General features: G+C 44.5%; 1 protein-coding gene across 4 annotated transcripts in view; it reads left to right on the top strand.

The window, feature by feature from the left end:
* Nucleotides 1-26,499, top strand: part of LOC116981359 (putative lysosomal acid lipase/cholesteryl ester hydrolase) — a 39,276-nt gene that overhangs the window by 7,296 nt on the left and 5,481 nt on the right. For 2 of the 4 annotated variants that reach the window (XR_004414219.1, XR_004414217.1), the window contains exons 2-10: nt 3,537-3,657; nt 6,423-6,543; nt 12,868-13,066; nt 13,835-13,944; nt 15,138-15,274; nt 18,769-18,915; nt 21,376-21,447; nt 21,972-22,043; nt 24,155-25,511. Coding sequence is in view for 1 of the 4 variants with exons in the window: in XM_033034369.1 (XP_032890260.1) it covers nt 3,544-3,657; nt 6,423-6,543; nt 12,868-13,066; nt 13,835-13,944; nt 15,138-15,274; nt 18,769-18,915; nt 21,376-21,447; nt 21,972-22,043; nt 24,155-24,388 (1,206 nt within the window). In the remaining 3 variants the exon portion in view is untranslated. Of the gene's footprint in view, nt 1-3,536; nt 3,658-6,422; nt 6,544-12,867; nt 13,067-13,834; nt 13,945-15,137; nt 15,275-18,768; nt 18,916-21,375; nt 21,448-21,971; nt 22,044-24,154; nt 26,006-26,499 lie in introns of those variants that run through there. The other 2 variants (XR_004414218.1, XM_033034369.1) reach the window with 2 other exon arrangements.

A 26,499-nucleotide genomic window follows, 5' to 3' on the forward strand; every position in this document is an offset into this window, starting at 1 on the left:
TTTCTAGCCTGATGAAAAATGTCCACGAGTGAAATAGGTTGTGAATTAGGTCGTGAAAGTGGGTCAGGCCCTTTACTCAGTAGGCCAGGCAGCGTCTGTGGAGAACATGGACAGGCAACGTTTCGGGTCGGGACCCGCCTTCAGACTGATTGTGGCAATGGGGAAAAGCCGGACAGGAGGTGGGCGCGGGACAAAGCCTGGCAAGTGATAGGTGGATACAGGTGAGAAGGGTTTATAAGTGTTAGTTGTCAATTAAGTTCTTCTGCATGCTACATACTCGTATAAATCGAGGGAGAAAATGTACCTGTTTTGTTTAATGAGAGTTCTGCATAAAGAGAAATGGTTTTTAATATGCGGTATGGTGGCGTAGTGGTAGAGCTACTACCTTACAATGCCTGAGACCGGGTTTGATTCTGACTCCTATATGGAGTTTCTATGTTCTCCCCGTGACCTGCGTGGGTTTTCTCCGAGATCTTCGGTTTCCTCCCACACTCCAAAGAAGTACCAGTTTGTAGGTTCATTGGCTTGGTATAAATGTAAAATTGTCCCTAGTGTGTGTAGGGTATTGTTAATGTGTGCGGGGATTACTGGTTGGTGCGGAATCGGTGGGCCGAAGGGCCTGTTTACACACTTTCTCTAAACTAAACTAAACAACTCTTGAATTCCCCAATTTTTGTTTTGCTGTTTCTTTTGCAGCTATCTGATTTACTCGTTGAATATCATTAGCAGGTTCTGTTTGCAGTGTTATCTCTATATTCCAGATAAACAAAGTTTGGACTTTTCCACTTAGTTTGAGTCGAACCCAGTTCTAGTTGGAAGTTTGCCTCAATAATATTTGGAATTAAAGGCATTCTATTTTATTTTATCCAATGGTATAACATTTACCTGTTTAAAATAAAATGCTGCAATTTGCTTTAGTTTAACGTTGTTTAGTTTAGCTTAGTTTAGTTTAGAGATATAGCATGGAAACGGCCCTTCGGCCCATCATATCCACGCTGACCATCAATCATCCATTAACACTAGTTCCATGTTATCTCGCTTTCTCATCCAATCCCTACACACACTAGGGGCAATTTACAGAGGGCCAAATAACCTACAAACCCACACATCTTTGGAATGTGGGAGGAAACTGAAGCACCTGGAATAAATACATGCGGTCACAGGGAGGATGTGTTCCCATAGCTGACATCCGCGGCCGATCGGTGGGTCGAATTTTCCACCTGCGGTCGGAGCTCTGGAACCGGCAGATCTGTTCCCATAGCCGACTTTGAAGACGGACTTTGCGGGCCGGTATTCCAGCCCCTCGGCAGCCTAGGCAGAACATTCCGGTACCGTTGGACTCTTCTCAAAGGCGTGACCTCTGTTGGTTCGGCAAAACGGATAATCCAGGAAGGCTCTGGAACCAAGGATGCTGGATAATCGGTGGTGGGCATGGATATTTAAGGCTGTGGTAAATCAGTTTCAAGCATGAAAGGCATCAGCAGGCACCTGTTTTCTTTGTTTCTGTAAACAAAGGGGAAAAAAGGGCCTTGGGGAAAAGATGAAGTAAAACTAATTGCCTATCAGGGCGGCACAGCTGTCAGAGATGCTGCCTCACAGTGCCGGGTATCCGGGTTTGATCCTAAACTCAGGTACTGTCTGCATGGAGTTTGCACGTTCTCCCTGTGACTGCGTGGGTCTCCTCTGGATGCTCCGGTTTCCTCCCACATCCCAAAGGCGTGCGGGTTTGTACTTCAATTGGCACCTGTAAATAGCCCCCAGTGTGTAGGGAATAGATGAGTAAGTGGGATAACATAGAATCAGTGTGTGAACGGGTGATCGATGGTTGGTGTGGACTGAAGGGCCTGTTTCCCTTCTGTATCTCTAAACTCCCAAAGAACTGACAGCGGCAGACACTGTATGTTTTCTGATGGCGAAGACCTTTAGGATTATTGCCCTAATTCCTGATTATCATAGAATAGGTGGGGCAAATGTATATTTAAATATTAGTAATGTCACAACGTGGCAGTACTTTTACTTTGTATGTGATTGCTGTACAATGTTATCATGCTCCACTGACAATTAATCAGCATTAATCATTATTTAGTCATTTTCTTTATAGCCACGATGAAGCAATAGAAACAGTGGAGTTTTTCTGCACTCTTGGACCAGAGTGAACCTTCACATCCTTCAATCAGCAAATTGGATTTTAGTGTCTCAAGTTTTAAATATTAAATAAAGTTTGGAAAAAGTAAGGACAACCGCTGCGGGAGCAGCGACTGGGAGGGGAGGGGGGAAGAGCGACCGGCTGGGTGGGCTTTTCGGTGAACTTTTGTAACTTTGCCGGCACCAAAACGTGGCGATTCTTGTGTACCACACACTATCCTACAAACACTAGTGACAATTTTGTGTTGATACCAAGCCAATGAACCTACAAACCTGTACGTCTTTGGAGTGTGGGAGGAAACTGAAGATCTCGGAGAAAACCCATGCAGTTCACGGGGAGAATGTGCAAAATCCATACAGACAGCACCCGTAGTAAGGATCGAACCCGGGTCTCTGGCGCGGTGAGGCAACAGCTCTACCCACTGCGCTGGGTTGTATACAAAACAAAGTATACCACTGTACCTTGGTGCATGTGACCATAAAGTATCATTGAATAGAATTGAAATATTTGCCCAATTGCTCATAAAAATGCCTGAGGGAAATAATTTTGCCCATTCATATTGCAGCTGAGGCAACTTAAAATCTGTTTTAACTTTGTTCCATATAAGCTGCTGCTAAATATGTTGTTTATAGAATAGAGCTAATATTGAGGACTGGGATTCTAGCTATTTATTGCTATTGCATAATTATTGGGATAACATCGGACTAGCGTGTACACACAATACACAATACACAATACAATTTATTTGTCACTTGAACCTCATAGAGGCTCAAATGAAATGTTGTTTCTGCAGTCATACACACATGAAAATAAAGACCCAAGACACAATACAATTTACACAGACATCCATCACAGCGCATCTCCTCCTCGCTGTGATGGAAGGCAAAAAAACTTATCTCTCCCCTGCACTCCCCATTCCCCTCCCGATGTCAGAGTCAAAGCCCCCGGCGGGCGATGGCAATTGTCCCGCGGCCATTAAAGCCACGCCGGGCGATGCAAGGCCACGCTCCGGGTCTTGTTGTTGGAGCCCCCGGCGGGCGCTACGTACGGGTGATTGATGTGGACTTGGTTGTTGTAAGGGCCTGTATCACTGAACGCAACTCAAATCAACTCAACTCAATCAAAACTAAAGTAAAGTTTCATTAAAAAAAAATGATTGTCTAAAGCTGTTCATTCGTAACATGTTTTTATTTCTGCTTGGATAATTTGTAATAACTGCTGATTGGTGTGCACATCCTCTGTGGGCTGAAGCCCCCCCCCCCCCCCCCCCCTGTATGATGCAAACATTTAGCCCAGTTCTCTTTTTTTGTTTCCTACTCAACACGTAAATCTCGGTGCAAGTGATTCTTACGTGTGTTTTCACCATTAATTATCCATTTGTTGACTCCAGACAGAAGATGATCCATCTACTTTTGACGCTGCTGCTTTTAATGCAATTTGGAGACGTTTGCTCGCTGCGAAACAGCTCTCGCAATGATTCATTCGTGGATCCCGAAGCCTACATGAATATTGTAAGTTAAACAGTTGTGTTTCTCTTTAGAGATAGTAATATTGCTTAGTTTGACAATGCATTTTTGGTAAAGATAATATGCTGGACTAACTTAGCAGGTCAGGCAGCATCACTGGAGAATATATGTGTGTGTGTGTATGTATATGTGTGTGTCTGCACTTGGTCTAGTATATATATATATGTGTGTGTGTGTGTGTATACACACGCGCGCGCGCACACATGTGTGTGGATACACACACGCACACGCACACACACCCCTCCATTGCCAGAGTGAGACCACATGCAAACTGGAGGAACAGCACCTCATGGGTAGTTTACAATGTGTGCTTGCGCCTCTCTCTCTGCACATGTATAAAGATAGAGAGAGATGCACACCCACCCAAACGGAATATGAAGTGATGTTCTTCCAGTTTGCGTGTAGCCTCATGCAATGGAGGAGGCCCAGGACAGAGTCAGTAGGGGAAAGGGAGTTCAAATGATTATTGCAATTTTATTATTATAATATATATGAAAATGATATGTGTAGTTATTACTAGATATATATCTAGTGTGCTGCTTCTGAATGGATGGATTTGCAGTGACACCAAAAGGCTGGGATCCACTCTCAATAGACAATAGGTGCAGGAGGAGGCCATTTGGCTCTTCGAGCCAGCACCACCATTCAATGTGATCATGGATGATCATCCCCAATCAGTACCCCATTCCTGCCTTCTCCCCATACCCCCTGACTCCACTATTTTTAAGAGCCCTATCTAGCTCTCTCTTGAAAGCATCCAGAGAACCTGCCTCCACCGCCCTTTGAGGCAGAGAATTCCACAGACTCACCACTCTCTGTGAGGAAAAAGTGTTTCCTTATCTCTGTTCTAAGGGATCTGCTCTAAGGGATCCACTCTCCAGGGATCTGGTAGTGCCCACATGAGACATGTGTGTGGACAGCTTATTCCAGATACATGTGAGGCTTTATTTGAAGTTCCAAGAAATCACTAATCCAATTGAGGAAACAATGTATCTTAAGTGTAATTTAACGATTTGGGGGAAACAAGACTAGAAGAAGCTGGCTGTACCATGAATAAAGGGGAACTGGTGTTTTTAGTTTAGTTTAGAGATACAGCGTGGAAACAAGCCCCTCGGCCCACCGACCAGTGATCTCCGCACATTAACACTATCCAACACACACTAAGGAAAACTTACCAAAGCCAATTAACCTACAGACGTGTACATCTTTACAGTCCATTGAGATAGAAAATCTCAATGCAAATGAATTGCAGTTACAAATTTCTTGATTAGTACGGGTATCAGAGGGGAGAAGGCAGGAGAATGGGGTTAGGAGGGAGAGATGGATCAACCATGGTTGAATGGCGGAGTAGACTTGATGGGACGAATGGCCTAATTCTACTCCTATCACTTTTGACCTTAATTGTTCACATTGCACGATTGCTGGAGTCATTTGGGGGACGTTTTTACCCAGGAAAAAGAAGCTAGTGCAATTGAAATGTCAGGAGATTAATTGAATTTCCTGCCCAAGACTGAACAGATAGTTGCTCTACTCTCAGCTGAGCCAAATATGAACCGCACAACTTTAGACGCCACGGTGGCGCATTGGTAGAGTTGCTGCCTCACAGAGCCAGAGACCTAGGATCGATCCTGACTATGGGTGCTGTCCATACGGTGCTGTTTGAACTTCTCCCTGTGATCGCGTGGGTTTTCTCAGTGTGCTCCAGTTTCCTTCTACACTCCAAGGGTGTACAGGTTTGTAGGTTAATTGGCTTCTGTAAATTGCCCCTAATGTGTAAGATACAAAACTGTGATAACTTGGAACTGGTCTTCTTCTTCTTGCGTATGGCGTGCACAGCCTAAGGTTGTCGGACAACTTGGTCTATTTGATCTTATTTGATTGTGCACGCCGGGTTGATTCCATTTGTCGAAACAGGGCGGACAACGTGAAGGTTGCAATCCCCCCCCCCCCCCCGGAACTGGTCTATGGGTGATCGATGGTCGGTGTGGACTCAGTGGGCCGAATGGCTCCTTTCCATGCTGCACCTCTAAACTGAACCAAACAACAGTTTTTCTTCAGATGGGCACAAAATGCTGGAGTGACTCAGCGAGTCAGGCAGCATCTCTGGGGAAAAAAGGAACCGACCCGTTCCGACCCAGACCCAATGTTCTCTCTGTGACAGCCTGGGTTTCCTCCGGGCGCTCCAGTTTCCTACCAAATTCCAAAGACGTGCAGATTTGTAGATTAATTGGCCTCTGTAAATTGCCCCTATGAGTGCATGTGAAAGCGGGATAGCACAGAGCTAGTGTGAATGGGTGATCGATGTTCGGCGTGGACTTTCACTGTTTGGTAAGTTTCAATGGGTTGAAGGTTGCCTGAGGGTTTCAGAGCAGAAGGGGTGATGTTTGAACCACAAAATCTCCCAGCAGTGGAAAGCAACCAATTCTGACTGAAGTAAGCGTGGGCCTGTCTAATAGTTATAAATGTCAAGATCAAATCCGCATCGCTGGTGCTGTAAGGCAGCGACTCTACCGCTGCGCCACCATCCTCTTATGATTTTGTACAGTTCAGGCAACATTTCCGCAGATGCAGCCTGATTTATTTTGAATAGATTTCTATTTAACACTGAGCGTATGATGGTTCTCAGTGGTTCTGATTGGGCCTGGATATTTCTGTGGTATTTTCCTTTACCTGGGCTTTTACCTATCACTTACTTGGGCTTTGTTTTGCGTAGACCCTAAACAACTATCTTGTGTTATCTGCTGTTCCAGTATCAACTTATCACCTACCATGGTTATCCCAGTGAGGAGTACGATGTGATGACTTCTGATGGTTATATCCTTTCTATAAACAGAATTCCTTATGGAAGAAATGAAACAAAGTCACCTGAAGGTAACATGAGATGGCACTTGATGTATTAATAAAGAAGGCTTATATGTGGTAGATGAAAGATAAAAATATTTCACTTCTATAAATGGGGTTTTCCAAGAATATGTCTTATGCGTATAATATAATGACGAATATGAAATTAAACACAAAAATTAGTCAAAAATGCATTTACATATGATTAGCCTATTTATCATTATTTCTCTCGGAACCCCTAGAGACATCTCGCAGAACCCTAGCGTTCCGGGGAACCCCGGTTGAGAAATGCTGGTCTATGGTCTAAACACATTAGTGAAAAAAATAACCAGGGGAAAAAAAGTATGTCCATAGTAGTGCAAAGATATTCTGGTGTTGAGGTGGGGTTAGGGTTGTGCGGGTTGCTTCAATAACCTGACAGTTGTAGAAAAGTAGCGCTTGCTGAACCTGGTGGTGGGACATCAGGTCTTCAGGCTTCTGTGTCTCCTACCTGATGGTAGCAGAAGAGTGTATGGCCCGAAGAGCGTCTTTGATGATTGATGCCGCCTTGAGGCAGAGCCTGTGTAGTTGCTTTAATCGTTGGGAAGGCAGTGCCCCTGATGGACTGGTTTGAGTCCTCACTCCCTGCAGCCTTTTGTGTTCCGCGTGTGCGATGCAATTGGCAATCAGTCGGTACTTTCTACAGTGCATCTGTGAAAATGCGGGAAAGTATTTGCTGATGTGCCAAATCTCTTTAAATATCAAAAAATAGAGGCGCTGGCACATTACCTTCTTCATTACAGCTGTGTGCTGGGCCCAGGATAGGTATGAGGGTGATTGTTGGTCAGTGCAGATTCAGAGGGCCGAAGGGCCTGTATCCAGAGTGTATTTTACCTGAAATACATATTTTACTTAAGACTTTAGACTTTATGTCTAAGACCTTAAAGGGGTGGCACGGTGGCGCAGCGATACAGGTGCTGCCTGACGGCACCAGAGACCCAGGTTCGATCCTGACCACGGGTGCTGCCTGTACAGAGTTTGTACAATCTCCCCGTGACCATGTGGGTTTTCTCCGAGATCTTCCGTTTCCTCCCACATTCCAAAGATGTAGGTTAATTGGCTTTGTATAAGTGTAAATTGTCCCTAGTGTGTGGAGGATAGCATTAATGTGCGAGGATCGCTAGTCGGTGCGGACCCGGTGAGTCGAAGGGCCTGTTTCTCTAAACTAAACTAAACCTTAAGACTTTACTCTACCTACTTCAAACTCTGTTTTACAGATACAGTGCAGAAACAGGCCATTCGGCCCTCGAGTCTGCGTCGTCCATCGATCACCTCGTACACTAACATTCTCCTACACACTAGGTGCCATTTTACATTTTTACCGAAACCAATTAATGTCTAAACCTGTATGTCTTTGGGATGTGGGAGAGAACTCGGAGAAAACCCATGCGGTCACAGGGGGAACGTACAAACTCCATACAGATATGATCGAACCTGGGTCTCTGGCGCTGTAAGGCAGCAACTCTACCGCTGCACCACTGTGCAGCCCACATTTCTGAACTAAACTAAATGGTATAGGCAGAATGTTCATACGAACACAGCACAAGATCACAGATGGAACCTGCAAACAGGAGCCTAGTGTAGACATTATGATCAAAGAGAGCAGAAGAAACATTTGTCACAATAGTTTAGGTTTGAATTTATTATTGTCAGGTGTGCCGCGCTACAGAGAAAAGCTTTGTTTTGGATGTTATGCAATCAAATCAGATAACATAGAATAAAAGAACTGCAGATGGTGGTTATTACACAAAAGGACACAAAGTGCCGGAGTAACCGAACGAATCAGGCAGCATCTCAGGAGAACATGGATAGATGACATTTCAGGTCGGGACCCTTCTTCAGGCTGAATCAGGTCAGATAATAATTTACATTAAGTACAATCAAGATAAACTGAAGTACAATAGATTGTGCAAAGGGAAAGATACAGAATGTAGCTGTTACAGCAGCATTATGCAGCTATTTACAGGTAGAAAAGAGATTTAAAAGAGTGGGAAATTTAAAAGAGTGGATGATAGTTGACCCTCCTCTGGGCCCAGCACACAAAGAGTCACCATACACTGGTGTCATGAGGAGAGAAACTAAGCTTTGAGGTAGCATATGACCAAAATGGATTTCAGCAACAGCCTGAAAAGAGGAACCGTTCACATAACTTGTGCCTTGAAGTTTAGCTGCAGTTTCAGTCATCTGTGAAAGACTTGTTCCGTTTCCAGATTCAGTGGCGCCAGGAGTCTATATGTAATGTGGACAAAGGCCACGGAATGGAAGACCAGTGATCACCCCGTACACTAGCACGACCCTACACACTAAAGACAATTTATAATTTTTACCAAGGCCAAATTAACCGACAAACCTGTACCTCTTTCGAGCGTGGGGGGAAACCGGAGCACTTGGAGAAAACCCACGAGGTCACAGGGAGAACGCACAAACTCCGTACAGACAGCACAGGCTGTAAAATGATGCCAAAATGGTGCTTCCTGCATATAGACTGTTCTGTACATTCTGTACTAACTGGGAGATTGTGCTCATGTACAGAGATGGTCTGTACAGGGATACTGAACTGTATGCAAAAAAAGTATTTCACCGTACCTTGGTACACGTGATAATAAATAAACCATTGGAGGGATAAGGACTATGCGCATTATTTACTTTAGAGATACTGTCCGGAAACAGGCCTATCCCCTCACCGAGTCCGTGCCGACCAGCAATCCCCGCATGCTAACGTTATCCTACACACACTAGGGACAATTTACATTTACACCAAACCAATTAATTTGTACGTCTTGGTTGTTTGGGAGGAAACGGAGGATCTCGGAGAAAACCCGTCACAGGTCACGGAGAACGTACAAACTCAGGCTTGAACGTGGGTCTCTGGCGCTGTACGGCAGCAACTCTATTGCTGCACCACCGTTCCATGTTCTATACTATCTTGGCAGCTTGGTCTTTGTGATCAATATAAGCTAAAATAGTAATGGAAGCAAAGAAACCGCAGATGGTTGAAAGCAGAAATAAAACTGAATATATCAGAAGCACTTAGCAAGTCATTGGCAAGGGAAAAGCAGAATGAATGTGAATGATACTTTAGTGTCACGTGTGATAAGTCACGGTGATATTCTTTGTTTTGCATACCCGAGGTATGCAATGAGTCACCACATAAAGGGCGTGGACAAAGTTACAAGTATCCTATTTTATCACAAACTATTTTTAACACATTCCATTTATGGTCCTCTTTAGTTCTTCGCAGTTCCCCCCCACCCCCCCACGTCAGGTCCTACTTTGTTCTCCCTCTCAGCGGTCCCCCAACTCCAGGTGTTTACAAATGATCCTTCAGAACTGAGATTTTAACTTTGCTTCTGAACCTGCTAAATGTTTTGCTATTGTTTTTTAAATGTCCATAAAGGAGTATTGGCCAATTCCTTCAATGTTGATCACTTGGCTAATCACATATCCAGATTATGGAGAATGAATATACTGTAGCTTAGTTTAATCAAAACGACAGGCGACGCACAGTGGCGCAGCTGGTAGTGCTGCTACCTCACAGCACCAGAGTCCCTGGTTTGATCCTGACCTCGGCTACTGTCCGTGTGGAGTTTGCACCTTCTCCCCGTGACCGCCTGGGTTTCCTCCGGGTGCTCCGGTTGCCTCCCACACCCCAAAAACGTGCAGATTAATTGGCCTCTGTAAATTGCCCCTAGTCTGTAGAGAGTGAGTGCGGCAGTGAGATAACATAGAACCAGTATGAATGGGTCAGTGTGGACTTGCTGGGCCGAAGGGCCTGTTTCCATGCTGGAATCAAAGAGTAACAGAGTTTTTCGTCATTATAGGATTACTCAAAAAAAATAGCATGAGCTTCAATGTTTTTGTCTATTCTGTGGTAAAATGAGCGGTAAAGTGCAAGGCATGCTTTACTACTTATGTCATAGAATGGCAATCAGTGTTCTCTGAAAAGATTTCCACTGGAGATTTATCACCTGCGTTTTAGGTCATTTGAACAGCAAGCATGATAATGCAAGCAGCCAAAACATTTCTATTGTGGCTGATCAACAGTTTATTCTAGATAACGCTGAGAGCCTGTTTAATTTCCAATTCCTTGTCACTGTCCAAATACCGAAGGTGGTTTCAACCTAATTATTCTATGGTTTTCTTCCATAAGTATTCTGCCCTCACACATTAAACAAGACAACTTTAGTTTTAAAGATTCAGCGTGATAACAGGCCCTTTGGACCACTGAGTCCATACCAACCAGCAACCACCTTTCCACTAGTTTAAACCTGCACACTGGGGCTAATTTATTTAAGCCAATTAACCTTCAAATCTTCACGTAGTTGAAGTGTGGGAGTAAACCGAAGCACCCCGAGCAAACCCACGTGGTCACAGGGAGAACGTACAAACTCCGTACAGACAGGACCAGTAGTCAGTATCGAACCCAGGTCTCTGGCACCGTAAGGCAGCAACTCTACCAATGCACCGCTGTGCCGCCTTCTATGTATAACTTTGTTGGCATGATTGGCCCACAATGTCCGTGCCGACCATTGTGCCAATTTAAAATAATTCCATCCACCTGTGCGTGGTCAATATCTCTCCATTCACTGCCTGTCCAAGCCAATGTGTAAATGCCTATCCTGTCTGCTTCCCCGGCAGCGTATTCTAGGGACTTGCCACACCCCGTGTAGGAAAAACCTTGCCTGGTAAATCTGGTAAGTCAGAAGAAGGGTCACGACCCAAAAAGTCATCCATTCCTTCTCTCCAGAGATGCTGCCTGTCCCGCTGAGTTACTCCAGCATTTTGTGTCTATATCTTTACTGCTTAGGCAGCTTACACCCCAGCAGTATGAATATTGACTTCTCTTCCCTCTCTGTTCACTGCTGTTCCTCCAGTTTGCACTGGGCTCACCGGTTCCCGGCCCCGGCTCCGACTGCACTCCTGGCTCCAGGACCCAGCACAGGACTCTTGGAGCAGAGGAGAACGGCGAGTTAGGTGGCGAGTAATCCTAGCGATATAGGGTACCGTTTTTGAGCAAATTTAAAAACTATGCAGACCGGAAGTGGTCAAGATGAGAGTTTTAGTAATAGGATAGATAGATAGATAGATAGATAGATAGATAGATAGATAGATAGATAGATAGATAGATAGATAGATAGATAGATAGATAGATAGATAGATAGATAGATAGATAGATAGATAGATAGATAGATAGATAGATAGATAGATAGATAGATAGATAGATAGATAGATAGATAGATAGATAGATAGATAGATAGATAGATAGATAGATAGATAGATAGATAGATAGATAGATAGATAGATAGATAGATAGATAGATAGATAGCTAGATAGATAGATAGATAGATAGATAGATAGATAGATAGATAGATAGATAGATAGATAGATAGATAGATAGATAGATAGATAGATAGATAGATAGATAGATAGATAGATAGATAGATAGATAGATAGATAGATAGATAGATAGATAGATAGATAGATAGATAGATAGATAGATAGATAGATAGATAGATAGATAGATAGATAGATAGATAGATAGATAGATAGATAGATAGATAGATAGATAGATAGATAGATAGATAGATAGATAGATAGATAGATAGATAGATAGATAGATAGATAGATAGATAGATAGATAGATAGATAGATAGATAGATAGATAGATAGATAGATAGATAGATAGATAGATAGATAGATAGATAGATAGATAGATAGATAGATAGATAGATAGATAGATAGATAGATAGATAGATAGATAGATAGATAGATAGATAGATAGATAGATAGATAGATAGATAGATAGATAGATAGATAGATAGATAGATAGATAGATAGATAGATAGATAGATAGATAGATAGATAGATAGATAGATAGATAGATAGATAGATAGATAGATAGATAGATAGATAGATAGATAGATAGATAGATAGATAGATAGATAGATAGATAGATAGATAGATAGATAGATAGATAGATAGATAGATAGATAGATAGATAGATAGATAGATAGATAGATAGATAGATAGATAGATAGATAGATAGATAGATAGATAGATAGATAGATAGATAGATAGATAGATAGATAGATAGATAGATAGATAGATAGATAGATAGATAACATAGTTGCAGGGGCTAACTTACTGCACGAAAAAGACCATTTGGCTCAACTTGCCCAAGTCGACTGAGATGCCCCATCTACACTAGTTCCACCTGCCTGCATTTGGCCCATATCCCTCAAAACCATTCCTATCCATGTCCCTGTCTAAATGTTCAAAGTACTTGTTCATTGAACTTTTTCTTTCTTTGTTTAGGGCCTCGGTCGGTAGTATTTCTTCAGCACGGTTTACTGGCGGCTGGGAGCAACTGGGTCACAAATCAGCCCAGAAACAGCCTGGGGTTTATCCTCGCAGATGCTGGCTACGATGTTTGGATCGGAAACAGTCGTGGAAACACTTGGTCCAGAAAACACAAAAGCATTCCAGTTTATAAGGATGCATTCTGGAGGTTCAGGTAACTAATATTTTCTTTTATTTTTACTGCAATAACCTTTCATACGTTTTAACCAATGTACAGCTTGGTGGATAACTGGCCTACATATTTGAATAGGTTTTCCACTTGGAAACAGGAAATTAAAACGGGGGCAGGACTATGGTTTAAACATCTTTGGTTTAACATCTTTGGTTTAACATCTCATCTGTACGACTTTTCCATGTTGTATTGACGGTCAGCCTAATTAGATCGTCCAACACTATAGTGAGGTGAGATTGTGCGATCCTCTAAGTCTGGAGATGTGCGCTCTACTGGAGTTGTGTGAGCGGGTGTATGTGTTTTGATGTGTTTGTTTTTATAAATTTTAATTGATCTTAACAGGTCGAAGGAAATTTTATTTAGAACAAAATAGTTGCGTGTGAGTGAGTGTGTGAGAGTGAGTGAGTGTGTGTGAGAGTGAGTTGGTGTGTGAGAGAGTGAGTGTGTGAGAGTGAGTGAGTGTGTGAGAGTGAGTTGGTGTGAGAGTGAGTGAGTGTGTGAGAGTGACTGGGAACGGGTGAGCGCGAGCAGGTGCGCGTGAGTGTGCATGCGTGCACTTGTGTTCACACTACGTAATATTGAGGTAGAGCTCTTAAAGATAGCGGAGACATGGGGAGAAGGCAGGAACGGGGTACTGATTGTGGATGATCAGGCATGATCACAGTGAATGGTGGTGCTGGTTTGAAGGGCCAAATGGCCTACTCCTGCACCTGTTGTCTATTGAGTTGTGATTTTTTTGTTTGTGTTCAGCTTTGATGAAATGGCCACCAAGGATTTGCCAGCAGTAATAGACTTCATCCTCAAAAAGACGGATCAAGCTCAACTGTACTATGTTGGTCATTCTCAGGGGACAACGATTGGTAAGTCAGAAGCCTGCATTAGTCAATATATTTTGTCTTGTTTTTTAATTGTTATTATGAGCTAAACGCTAAAAGTTTGAGTCGAATCAGTCATGTTTAAAGGAGTCACCCTGCCATTTATAATGAGGCTACATTGCCATAATTTATCAACCACTGGAAAACCTGGGCAGTCATTAGCCTGACTTTGAGTTGAGTTGGAAGGGAGTTGGATTCTTCAGTCCTGCCTTGAAGTTGTCTTCAGCATTGACCGGCTGCTTAGCCCTGATTTGACAATAAAGTCTGCAGATGTTGGAAATGTTATCCTTGATTATGCTGCTGGCCTTGCCGAGGCAGCCTGAGGTGTAAATTAAGTCAATGGAAGGGAGGTTGGTTTGTGTGATGCTCAGGGCTGTGCCCATAATTCTCTGCAATTAATTGCGGTTTTGTTTGTAGCCGTTCCAAAACCATGCTGTGAAGCATCTCGATAAAATGCTTTCTACGGCTCATCTGTGGAGATTGGTGGGAGTTGTTGTGGGACATTCTGAACTTCCTAAGTCTTCTAAGGATGTGGAGTCGAGCAGATTCTGCAACTGCATTTAGGAGAATTATCCCAGAGATGATTGGGTTAATGTTTGAGAAGTGTTTGATGACTCTGAGCCCGTACTTGCTGGAGTTTAGAAGGATGGGAGATGGGGGGGGGGGGGGGGGGGGGGGAGAGTCTCATTGAAAGCTACCGAATAAAGATAGGTCGAGATAGATTGGATTCCAGCACTGGGAGAGTCTAGGACCAGAGCAGGCACTGTCTTAGAATAAAAGAACCTTCCTTCAAAATGGAGATGAGGAGGAGTTTCTTTCGAAAGATAGTGGTGAATCTGTAGAATTCATTACATCAGACAGCGTTGGAGGCCAAAATTCATTAGGTATTTTTAATTAATAGATTCTTTAGTAGTCAGGGCGTCAAAAGTTACGATGAGAAAGCAGGAAAATGGCGTTGAGAGGGAAAGATGGATCGGCCATGATCGAATGGTGGAGCAGACTCGATGGGCCGAATGGTCTAACTCTGCTCCTATGTCTTGCGGTCTACGTGCTTTTTACACACTGGAAATGGAATCCCTCCGCTTGGTTTTGTTGTTGCTTAAATCGGCCAAAGTTATAAAAGTTGTACGAGAGTTTTAAGGGCGCTGTTCAGTTTTCTCATGTCGTTCTCTTCTCAGGTTTCATCGCCTTTTCTAAAATGCCGGAGCTGGCAAAGAAGATTAAAGTCTTTTTTGGACTGGCTCCCGTCACGACGGTTAAATATGCCACCAGCCCTTTGGTAAAACTCGCTCGTCTCCCAGAGTTCGTGATCCACGTACGTTCTTGCTTTTTAATCTTGTTTCAGTGAGTATTTGATCTTGGGCATAAGCAAAGCGTTGTGCCAGCCTTTAGAAACATCGAAACATAGAAAGCAGATGCAGGAGTCGGCCATTCGGCCCTTCGAGACAGCACCGCCATTCAATATGATCATGGCTGATTATCCAAAATCAGTGCCCCGTTCCTGTTTTCTCCCCACATCCCTTGAATGCGTTAGCCCTAAGAGTTATATCTAACTCTTGAAAACATCCAGTGAATTCCACAATTCACAAATTCTGGGTGAAAAAAGTTATTCCTCTTCTCAGTCCTAAACCCCTTATTCTTAAACTGACCCCTGGTTCTGGACTCCCCCAACATCGGGAACATTTTTCCTGCATCTAGCCTGTCCAATCCCTTAAGAATGTTATGTGAATTCGATGGGGTTGGGGTTTAAGTGCACCGTGACATTTCTGAGTTAATAATCTTTTCCATTCCACGGGTTCTCTGGAGAAAGGGGAGAGGACACTTGTTGCAGCAACGACACCAGTAAAGACATGAGTACATCAGTCAAAAATCAGCTGTAACGCTGTGATTCACCCTGACCACACCCCTATAATCATGCTAAACAAGCGTCCCAACCCAAAATGCCACCCATCCATGTTCCCCAGGGATGCTGCCTGACCCACGGAGTTACTTCAGGATTTTCTGTCTCTTTTTTTTGCCAGGCTTCAATGTTTGTCTGAAGAAGGGTCCCGACCGGAAACTTCATATATCCCATTCCCTTCACAGATGCTGCCTGACCCGCCAGGTTTAGTCGAGATGAGTTTAGTTGGGATGAGTTGGAATTAGTTTAATTTAAGGATATGGCTGGGAAACGGGTTCTTTGGCCCATCTAGTCCATTCCGACCATCGATCATAGAAACATAGAATCATAGAAAATAGGTGCAGGAGGAGGCCATTTGGCCCTTCGAGCCAGCACCGCCATTCATTGTGATCATGGCTGATCCTCCTCAATCAATAATCCGTGCCCGCCTTCTCCCCATATCCCTTGATTCCACTAACCCCTAGAGCTCTATCTAACTCTCTCTTAAATCCATCCAGTGATTTGGCCTCCACCGCCCTCTGTGGCAGGGAATTCCACAACTCATCTGTACACACAGGTTCTTAACTATCCCATTTTCTCATCTGCTCCCTGCACATTAGGACACTTTGTAAAAAATACCTGCATGTATTTGGGATGTAGGTCACAGGAAGAATACAGACAACACCAGAGGTCATAATCGAACCCGGGTCTCGGGCGCTGCGAGGCAGCAGCTCCACCAACTGCGCCACTGTAGAGCCCAGTTCCTCCAGCACTTTGTGGTTTGCTCAAGATTCCAGCACCTGCAGTTTTTTTTATTTCTTCATTATTGCCGTTCAGTTGATATAATGCACAAGGTTTAATGGTTGTGTTTAAATTATCATATAGGCTCCCAGATTCATACAGCACAGAGACAGGCCCTTCGGCCCACTACATCTGCACTCCCCTTCAAGCACCATTCCAACACTCTTGCATCCCCATCAACACCTTCATCACTGATAATCTTGCACCCATACACACTCAGGACCATTCACAGCAGCCAATTAACCTTCAGCTTTCTCTCCGCCCACCCCAATCAGTCTGAAGAAAGGTCCCGACCCAAAACATCATCTATCTCTGTTCTCCTGAGATGCTGCCTGGCCTGCTGAGTTACTCCAGCACTCTGTATTGTCTTATGTAAACCACCGCCTGCAGTTCCTTGTTTCTAAAAATAATATCTAGTTCTATCCCCTGAACACGCGCTCTAAAGGTGCCCCTAAACTCCAGCTTGCTTTCGGTTTCAATGTGAAAGGTAAAGAGCATCATTCAATGTCCGTCCCTTATCGGGGCGGCACGGTGGCGCAGCGGTAGAGTTGCCACCTCACAGCGCCAGAGACCCACGTTCGATCCTGACTACGGTTGCTGTCTGTACGGAGTTTGTACGCTCTCCCTGTGACTGCGTGAATTTCCTTCGGATATTCCAGTTTCCTCCCACACTCCAAAGACGTACAGGTCCCTAAATTGTGCCTCATGTGTAGGATAGAGCGAGTTTACGGGGATCGCTGGCGGGCGCAGACTTGGTGGGCCGAAGGGCTTGTTTCCACGCTGTATCACTAAACTTGAACATTGGAATATATCTCTTAAATTTTGGAATCCCATTAAACATTCAGCCGAGAAATCCCACCTGTAACTCTGTTACCACCACTGAACTAATGATGTATTTTGACATATAAATATGTTCAGTTCAGAGGTGTAGCATGGAAAAAGTCTCTTTTTTAACATTCTGTATAAAATGTTGGCAGTCTAAAGTCAGAGAAAATTTACGAGGATGTTGACAGGACCCGAAAGCCTGAGCTATAGGGAGAGGTTGAACGGGCCTTGGAGCGCAGGAGGATGAGGGGTGATCTTATAGAGGTGTACAAAATCATGAGAGGAATAGATTGGGTAGACGCACAGAGTCTCTCGACCAGAGTTGGGGAAACGAGACTCGTTGGCCCGAATGGCCTGTTTCTACTTTAAGGTGAGAGGAGCAAAGGTTAAAGATGCATGGGGCAAATATTGGTCTGGAACATGCTGCCAGTAGTGGGTGGGGTGGAGTGGAGCCAGGTACAATGGGGGCATTTAAGAAGCTTTTAGATAGGCACATGGATATGCAGGGAAATGAGGGATATGGATCACGTGCAGGCAGAGAAGATTAGTTTATCTTGGCATCATGTTCAGTACAGACATTGTGGGCCAAAGGGCCTGTCCCTGTGCTGCACAGTTTAGTTTAATTTAGAGATACGGCGTGGAAACAGGTATTTCGGCCCATTGAGTCCACATCAACCAGCGATCCCCGCACAATAACACTAAACACACACGAGGGACAATTTTACACCAAGCCAATTAACCTGCAAACTTGAATGTCTTTGGAGTGTGGGAGGAAACTGATCTCGGGGAAAACCCACGCAGGTCTTGGGGAGAACGTAGAAATTCCGTACAGACAAGCACCCGTAGTCAGGATTGAACCCGGGGCTCTGGCCCGGAAAGGCAGCAATTGTGCCGCCCTTACCCCTACGCCCGATCATAAGATCATATGCTAGATATGCTAGAATAGAATTGGGCCATTCGGCCCATCAAATCTACTCCACCATTCAATCATGGCTGATCTATCTCTCCCTCCTGACCCCAATCTCCTGCCTTCTCGCCAACATCTCTGACACCCGTACCATCAAGAATCTATCTATCTCTGACTTAAATATATCCACTGATGGCCTCCGCAGCCTTCTGTGGCAAATAATTCCACAGATTCAGCACCCTATGACTAAAGATATTCCTCCTCATCTCCTTCCTAAAAGAACGTCCTTTAATTCTGAGGCTATGACCTCTAGTCCTAGACTGTCCCACTAGTGGAAACATCTGCTCCACATTCTCTCTATCCAAGCCTATGTTCTAATATTTGTTTTGTTTTTCAGGAAATATTCGGAAACCAGGATTTCCTTCCGCAGACCAAGATGGTAACGTGGTTTGCTACACGCGTGTGCAGTCGGTTCTTGATCGAGGAGCTGTGCGGCAACGTATACTTTTTAATAAGCGGATTTAATACAAAGAATCTTAACATGGTAAGCATGGCAGAAGTCCGCACACTGGAAGACATGTTGAACGTGCAAAGTCTATCACCATTCGTGCAGAGAGCTCAGGACGCTAATGCTGATCCAGCAGATTTTCTACACTTAGAAACATAGAAAATATGTGCAGGAGTAGGCCATTCGGCCCTTCGGGACAGCACCGCCATTCAATATGATCACGGCCGATCAGAAAAATTCAGTTCCCCGTTCCTGCTTTATCCCCATATCCCTTGATTCCGTTAGCCCTAAGAGCTAAATCTAACTCGCTCTCGAAAACATCCATTGAATTAGCCTCCACTGTCTTCTGTGGCAGAGAATTCCACAGATTCACAACTCTCTGGGTGGAAAAGTTTTTCCTCATCTCAGTCCTAAATGGCCTACCTCTTATTCTTACACGGTGACCCCTGGTTCTGGACTCCCCCAATATTGGGAACATTTTTCCTTAATCTAGCCTGTCCAATCCCTTAAATGACAGATGGCACAATGGGCTAAGTGTTCGGCTGGCAACCGGAAGGTAGCCGGTTCGAATCCCGCTTGGAGTGCATACTGTCGTTGTGTCCTTGGGCAAGGCACTTCACCCACCTTTGCATGTGTGTGAATGTGTGTGAGTGTTTGGTGGTGGTCGGAGGGGCCGTAGGCGCAGATTGGCAGCCACGCTTCCGTCAGTCTGCCCCAGGGCAGCTGTGGCTACAGAAGTAGCTTACCACCACCGAGTGTGACTGAGGAGTGAATGAATAATGCGATGTAAAGCGCCTTGAGTATTAGAAAGGCGCTATATAAATCCCATCCATTATTATTATTATTATCCTTCTAAATTCCAGTCAATAGAAGCCCAGTCGACCCATTCTTACGGATGCTATTTTTATTGATGCCCCAACGCACTTTATAAAATCACTGTTGGTTCTTTTAAAGAGAAGGTAGGAACAGGGGTGGCAGTGAGGGGAAAGGGAAAGGGAGTGCAGAAACAGAGAGGAGAAAGGTAAGGAACGGGTCTCAGTGAGGAGCAAGAAACGCAGGAACGGGGGACTGGGTGAGGGGAAAGAGAGTGAGAAATGGGTCCTTGTGAGGGAAAGAGAGAGAAACTGGGTCCGGTGAGGGCAAAGGGAGGGAAAGACGGGTCTGATGAGGGGAAAGAGGGTAGTAGCAGGGGACACAATGAAGGGAAAGAGAGGGCACGATTAGAGGTCGGGGTGAGGGGAAAGAGAGGGCAGGAATAGTGGCCATTGGTGAGGAGGAAAGGGAGTGGGAAAAGGGGCCACTGTGAGGAGCAAGGAAGTGCAGGGTCCTGGGGAGGGGAAGAGAGCGCAGGAACAGGGGACACAGTGAGGGGAAGAGGAGGAACGGGGACCAGTGAGTGGGAACAGGGAACAGGATGAAGAGTCTGGTGAGCGTAAAGGGATAAACAGCGGTCCTAGTGAGGGGAAAGAGAGAGCACAGGGACAATGGTCGCAGTGAGGGGAAGATAAGGAATAGGGGGACCAGTGAGGGGATGAAGAGTCTGGTGAGCGTAAAGGGAGAAACAGCGGTCCTAGTGAGGGGAAAGAGAGAGCGCAGGAACAGGGGTCGCAGTGAGGGGGAAGCGAGGGAGAAACGGGTCACAGTGAGGGGAAGAGAGAGCAGGGACAGGAGTGCGTGGGAGGCGAAAGGCAGCATCAGGTCATCAGGTACCAAATCACAGGCAGTTTGAAAATATTGGCTCGTGGGTCATTGGAGTTTTACTGTACCTATTTTGCTTTAGACTTTAGAAATACAGTGTGGAAACAAGCCCTTCGGCCCACCGAGTCTGCGCCGACCAGCGATCACCCCGTACAATAGCACTATCCTACACACTGGGGATCTTTTACCATTACAATTAACTGCAAACCTGTACATCTTGGAGTGTGGAAGGAAACCGGAGCACCCGGAGAAAACCCACCGTTAATGCACCTCAATAATTATCTTTGATTATGGAGTTGCTAATTTTACTTTGCCTGCAGCCAACATAATCGTAGACCTTTCCCATCCCAGTCCGTCCTTCCCCCCCCCCCCCTCCCCCCCTCTGTATTGTCGTGAGAGGTCTCCTATGGTTGTGAGAGGTCTCCAAAGAGTCGTAGCGTCTTTCTGGTCGCCGCTGAATTTTCAACATGTTGAAAATTTCGCCGACCTATGACGGGTGCCGGCAGTCGCCTGTAAAGGTCGCGTAAGTGGGACAGGCCCTTTACGAAGAAACTGCTGCTGTGCCTCTGTGCAGTTAATTGGCTTCTGTTAATTGTAAAATTGTCTCCAGTGTGTAGGACAGTGCTAGTGCCTTGGTCGGCGCGGACTCGGAGGGCTGAAGGGCCTGTTTCCACGCTATATCTCTAAAGTCTAATATCACTTCCATAGACTGATATATCTGTTTCCGCCGTGATTGTAATTTAAAGTAAAGCCATCCTATAACTTTAGTGGATTCAATGTAAATGTACTGTTTTCCAGAGCAGAATACCAGTCTATTCAGCCCACTGTCCAGCTGGAACGTCTGTGCAGAATATCGTCCACTGGAGCCAGGTACAAACTCAACGTCCCCTCAACAGCCGCACTTATCATCAGAAGAACAGAAGAGATAGGAGTAGAATTAGGCCACTCAGCCCATCAAGTCTACTCCACCATTCATTCATGGTTGATCTATCTTTACCTCCTAGCCCCATTCTCCTGCCTTCTCCCCATAACCTCTGACACCCGGACAAATCAAGAATCTATCTATCTCTGCCTTAAAGATATCCGCTGACTTTGCCTCCGCAGCCTACTGTGGCAAAGAATTCCACAGGTTCACCACCCTCTGACTAAAGAAATTCCTCCTCATCTCCTTCTTAAAAGAATGTCCTTTAATGCTGAGGCTCTGACCTCTAATTTCCTCCTGATTTTGAAAAATAAAAGTCTTTATCCACTTCATTCTGGACAGTGTTGAGCATTGATTTGCATGGGATACGCTTCTTGTGCACATGGATACCCAGGCCACTGCGGTTATGCTTGTGCCTTATATTAGGCAGGTTAGGGGCCATCTTTTGACCTTGCAATGTTTTGTTTTACAGAATGCTAAATCTGGACATTTTCAGGCGTTTGATTGGGGTACCGAAAATAAAAACATGGATCACTATAATCAGGTACTGCACTGGAAAACGGCCCATGGAGGGGATTAACGTGTTGCCTTTATGTATTTTGCCATTCTGTATCCTGCAAGCTGGTTCTGGTTATTTATACTGTCGCTAGGCATCTGCAGCTCATTTTTTCTACGAAATACTCCAGCACTTTCTATAAAAACCAGCATCATCTGCAGTTCCTTGTGTCTTCCAGTCATTTAGATAGGTGAAGTGAGTGGGTAAAAGATTAACAAATGAAGTATAAACACAAGGATCTCCTATTTAGCGGGAAGAATAGAAGGACAGAACTGTTTAAATGGAGAGCAATTATTGCAGGCGTCACGGTGGCACAGCGGTAGAGTTGCTGTCTTGCACGAGATAAGCTTTTTGGGCATACGGATACTCAGGCAACAGAGACCTGGCTTCAATCCTGTCTACGGGTGCTGTCTGGACGGCTCGTGGGTTTTCTCTGGGTGCTCCGGTTTCCTCCCTCATTCAAAGATCTACGGGTTTGAAGGTTCATTGTTCCGAGTGTGCAGGATACGGGGGTGATCGCTGGTCGGCGCGGACTCAGAGGGCTGAAGGGCCTGTTTCCACGCTGCATCTCTAAAGTCTAAATTATAACTGTGACTATGCCACTTGCAACATTATGCTCTGTAATTACCAACAGTCTCAGGATTTCCATGTGTCTGATTTAACATGGAAATCCCAGGATATAAATCACAAATCCCCTGAATGCTCCGGTTTCCTCCCACATCTCAAATGTATGCGAGTTTGTAGGTTAATTGGCCTCTGGTATTTTGCCCCTAGAGTGTAGGGATTGGGTGAGAAAGGGCGATAACAGAACTATCGGAGGTCATGTAACAGTTATATAAGACATTAGTGAGGCCACGTTGACAGTATTGTGTTCCGTTTTGGTCACAGTGTTATAGGAAAGATGTCAAACTGAAAAGGGTGCAGAGAAGATTTACTCTTGTTGCCATTTACTGAATGTTGCCAGGACTTGAGCTATAGGGAGAGGTTGAGCAGGCTAGGAATGTAATCCTTCGTTCAGGAGGTTGAGGGGTGATCTTAGAGGTGTAAAGAAAAATCATGAGGGGATTAGATCGAGTATATCTATTTTCATTCAGAGGGTAGTGGGTATATGGAACAAGCTGCCAAAGGAGGTCGTTGAGTTAGTTAACAGCGTTGGAAAGATATTTGTGTGGGAAGGAACTGCAGATGCTGGTACACATCGAAGATAGACACAAAATGCTGGAGTAACTCAGCGGGACAGGCAGCATCTCTGGAGAGGTGACATTTCGGGTTGTTTTCATTTTCCTTGACCTTCATCCCTTTTGATCTCTCGTTTTCACACCTTACCCTTCCGCATCTCTATGTCTCCCTCTCCCCTGACATCAGTCTGAAGAAGGATCTCAACCCGAAAAGTCGCCCATTCCTTCTCTCCAGAGATGCTGCCTATCTGTCCTGCTGATTTACTCCAGCATTTTGTGTCCATAAAAGATATGTGGACAGGTGCAGGGATAGGTGATGGATAAGGCCCGAACGCGGGCAGCTGGGATTGGCATTGAGGGGGCATCTTGGTCGGCATGGGCAAGTTTTAGTTTATTGTCACGTGTACCGAGGTACGGTTAAAATCTTTTGTAGCGTGCTAACCAGTCAGCAGAAAGACAATCAATTCAATCGATTCATTTACAGTGTATAGATACATGATAAAGGAATGACGTTTAGTGCAAGGTAAAGCCAGCAAAGCCCGCTCAAGAATAGTCCGAGGGTCACCAAAGAGGTAGATAGTAGTTCAGCACTGCTCTCTGGTTGTGGTAGGATGATTCAGTTGCCTGATAACAGCTGGGAAGAAACTGTCCCAAAAGGCTGTGGAGGCCAAGTCAATGGATATTTTTAAAGCAGATATAGATGGATTCTTGATTAGTATGGGTATCAGAGGTTATGGGGAAAAGCAGGAGAATGGCGTTAGGAGGGAGAGATAGATCAGCCATGATTGAATGGCAGAGTAGACTTGATGGGCCGAATGGCCTAATTCTGCTGCTATTACTAATGACCTTATGACCGTAATTTGGTTGTTTCCCTGCTGTGTGACTCGATGACTAATCCTCCTTCTCGCTTCCCTTGAGCAGACAGTACCGCCCGTGTACAACATAAAATACATGAATATCCCCACTGCCATCTGGACGGGAGGCCGCGACTGGCTAGCTGATCCCAAGGACGTGAACATGTTACTGGGCCAAGTGCCCAACCTTATTTACCACAAGCAACTCTCAGACTGGGAGCATCTGGATTTCATCTGGGGCATGGATGCCCCAAAGCGCCTGTACGTGGAAATGATTGATCTGATGAGAAAGTATGAGTGAGCTCGAAACCACTTTGAAATGACTGGAGTCAAAATGTACTCCATTTTGTGTTTTGTATATTTTCCCTTTCCAGCTTCATTACTAGGACCATTGATGGTCCAAGATAATTTTTAAAAAGAGACTATATACCAGTTTTGTAATTAAAGCTTTGGTAAGTTGATGCCCCTGCCTGAGCCCTGTGTTTAAGTAAGATAGCAATGTGTGTCTTTGTACCAAACTCCCTCACTCTGATAACCTGCTAAAGGTTATGGGGAATTTTTAGACTGTTGCTTGATTCATCGTGGTTATTTTGGAGTGATCCCAGTAAAAATATCTCTCAATCACCAGCTTCATTAATGTCAAGACAGGGGTTAAAAAAAATGTCTATTTTTTTAATTGCTTGTGTCAAAACTTGCAATGCATCAATTGAATCGAGCTAAATCTATTGACTGAAGATCGACCCAAAATGCTGGATTGACTCAGCGGGACAGGCAGCATCTCTGGAGAAAAGGAATAGGTCACGTTTCGAGTCGAGACTCTTCTTCAGACCTCTAGAGAAAATAAATAAGTGATGTATCGGGTCGAGACCCTTCTTCAGACCCTCCTTGACCCGGTACGTCACCCAGCGTTTTGTGTCTTATCTTCAGTGTAAACCAACAGCTGTAGTTCCTTCCGACTTAATCTATTGATTGTATTAAATATACCCCTTTTTAAAATGTACAGTAGTTTTCTACTCGTGTTTCCCTGGCACGGAGCAAGTACATCTGTGAATCCAGGCAGACCTCACAATAGTGCTACTGCCATGGGATATTATTCTTCCAGACAATGCATTGGTGATTATATGTAGAAAACAAGACACTGTGAATTCCTTTGAGGCCTTAATTTCAGATGTAATCATTGTACTGGATTTCTCTTTCAGATAGTCTGGTAATTATACAAAGCCTTCTCCATTGAATTTTTCTAAAGCAATTCTGTATTTTGATACTTAAGGCAACATCAAGGTTTCAATATTAGTTTGATTTCTGAACATTGACTTTATGAAATAGATGTTTGATGTTAAACCTGAGCCGACACCTCTTCATTCAAAGTTGGTAAACGGTCTAATTAAAAATTGAAAATGACACAAAATTATGGTGTAGCTCATGTTGATGCCCCTGCCTGAGCCCTGTGTTTAAGTAAGATAGCAATGTGTGTCAGGCAGCATCGCTGGAGAATAGGAATAGGCGATGTTTTGGGTCGGGACCCTTCATCAGTGAGGTTGGATTAGGAGGTCTGGAAGCCCCAAAACACAAGATGGATGCCCCAATCAAAATCATTTAATCATCGAGTTGCTTAATATTATTCAATTGAAATATTTGGGTCAGCGCAGCGGTAGAGTTGCTGCCTCACAGCCCCAGCGTCCCGGGTTCGATCCTGAACTCAGGTGCTGTCTGTACTGAGTTTGCACATTCTCCCTGTGACCACATGGGTTTCCTTCGGAAGCTCCGGTTTCCTCGCATATTCCAAAGACTTGCAGGTTTGTACTTCAATTGGCTTCCACAAAATCGTCCCTTATGTGCGTAGGATACGGGGTGATTGCTGGTCGTCGTGGACTGTTTGCGCGCTGTATCTCTTAAATAAATTTGGATTTTCACAAAACTGGCTTTGAATTACTTGGTGTAGATTATGTTAAGACTAAGCCCTATGTTGGTTCAGGTACTAAACCTGAAAGACTTGTGTACCGTACGTGTGGAATTGTGTTAATGGAAGTTATTAACTGTACGCTACATTATCCATTGCTGACTTGAGTCTAATTTTTAATGTACTTTTATTGGCACCATTTGGATTCAGTGCACCTTCCATGTGAGCGGAATGTTTAGTGCACGTCCCAAGGTGTGAGTAAGATGAAGGACAACGGAGCATAGACTCATACAGTGTGGAAACGGGCCCTTCGGCCCAACTTACCCACACCAACCAACATGTCCCTTCTACACTAGTGCCACCTGCCTGCGTTTGCCCCATATCTCACTAAACCTGTCCTAGCCATGTACCTGTCTAAATGTTTCTTAAAGGTTGCGATAGTCCCTGCCTCAACTACCTCCTCTGGCAGCTTGTTCCATACATCCATCACCCTTTGTGTGAAAAGGTTGCTC

Source organism: Amblyraja radiata, chromosome 15, assembly GCF_010909765.2.
Source record: "Amblyraja radiata isolate CabotCenter1 chromosome 15, sAmbRad1.1.pri, whole genome shotgun sequence".
Lineage (NCBI taxonomy): Eukaryota > Metazoa > Chordata > Chondrichthyes > Rajiformes > Rajidae > Amblyraja > Amblyraja radiata.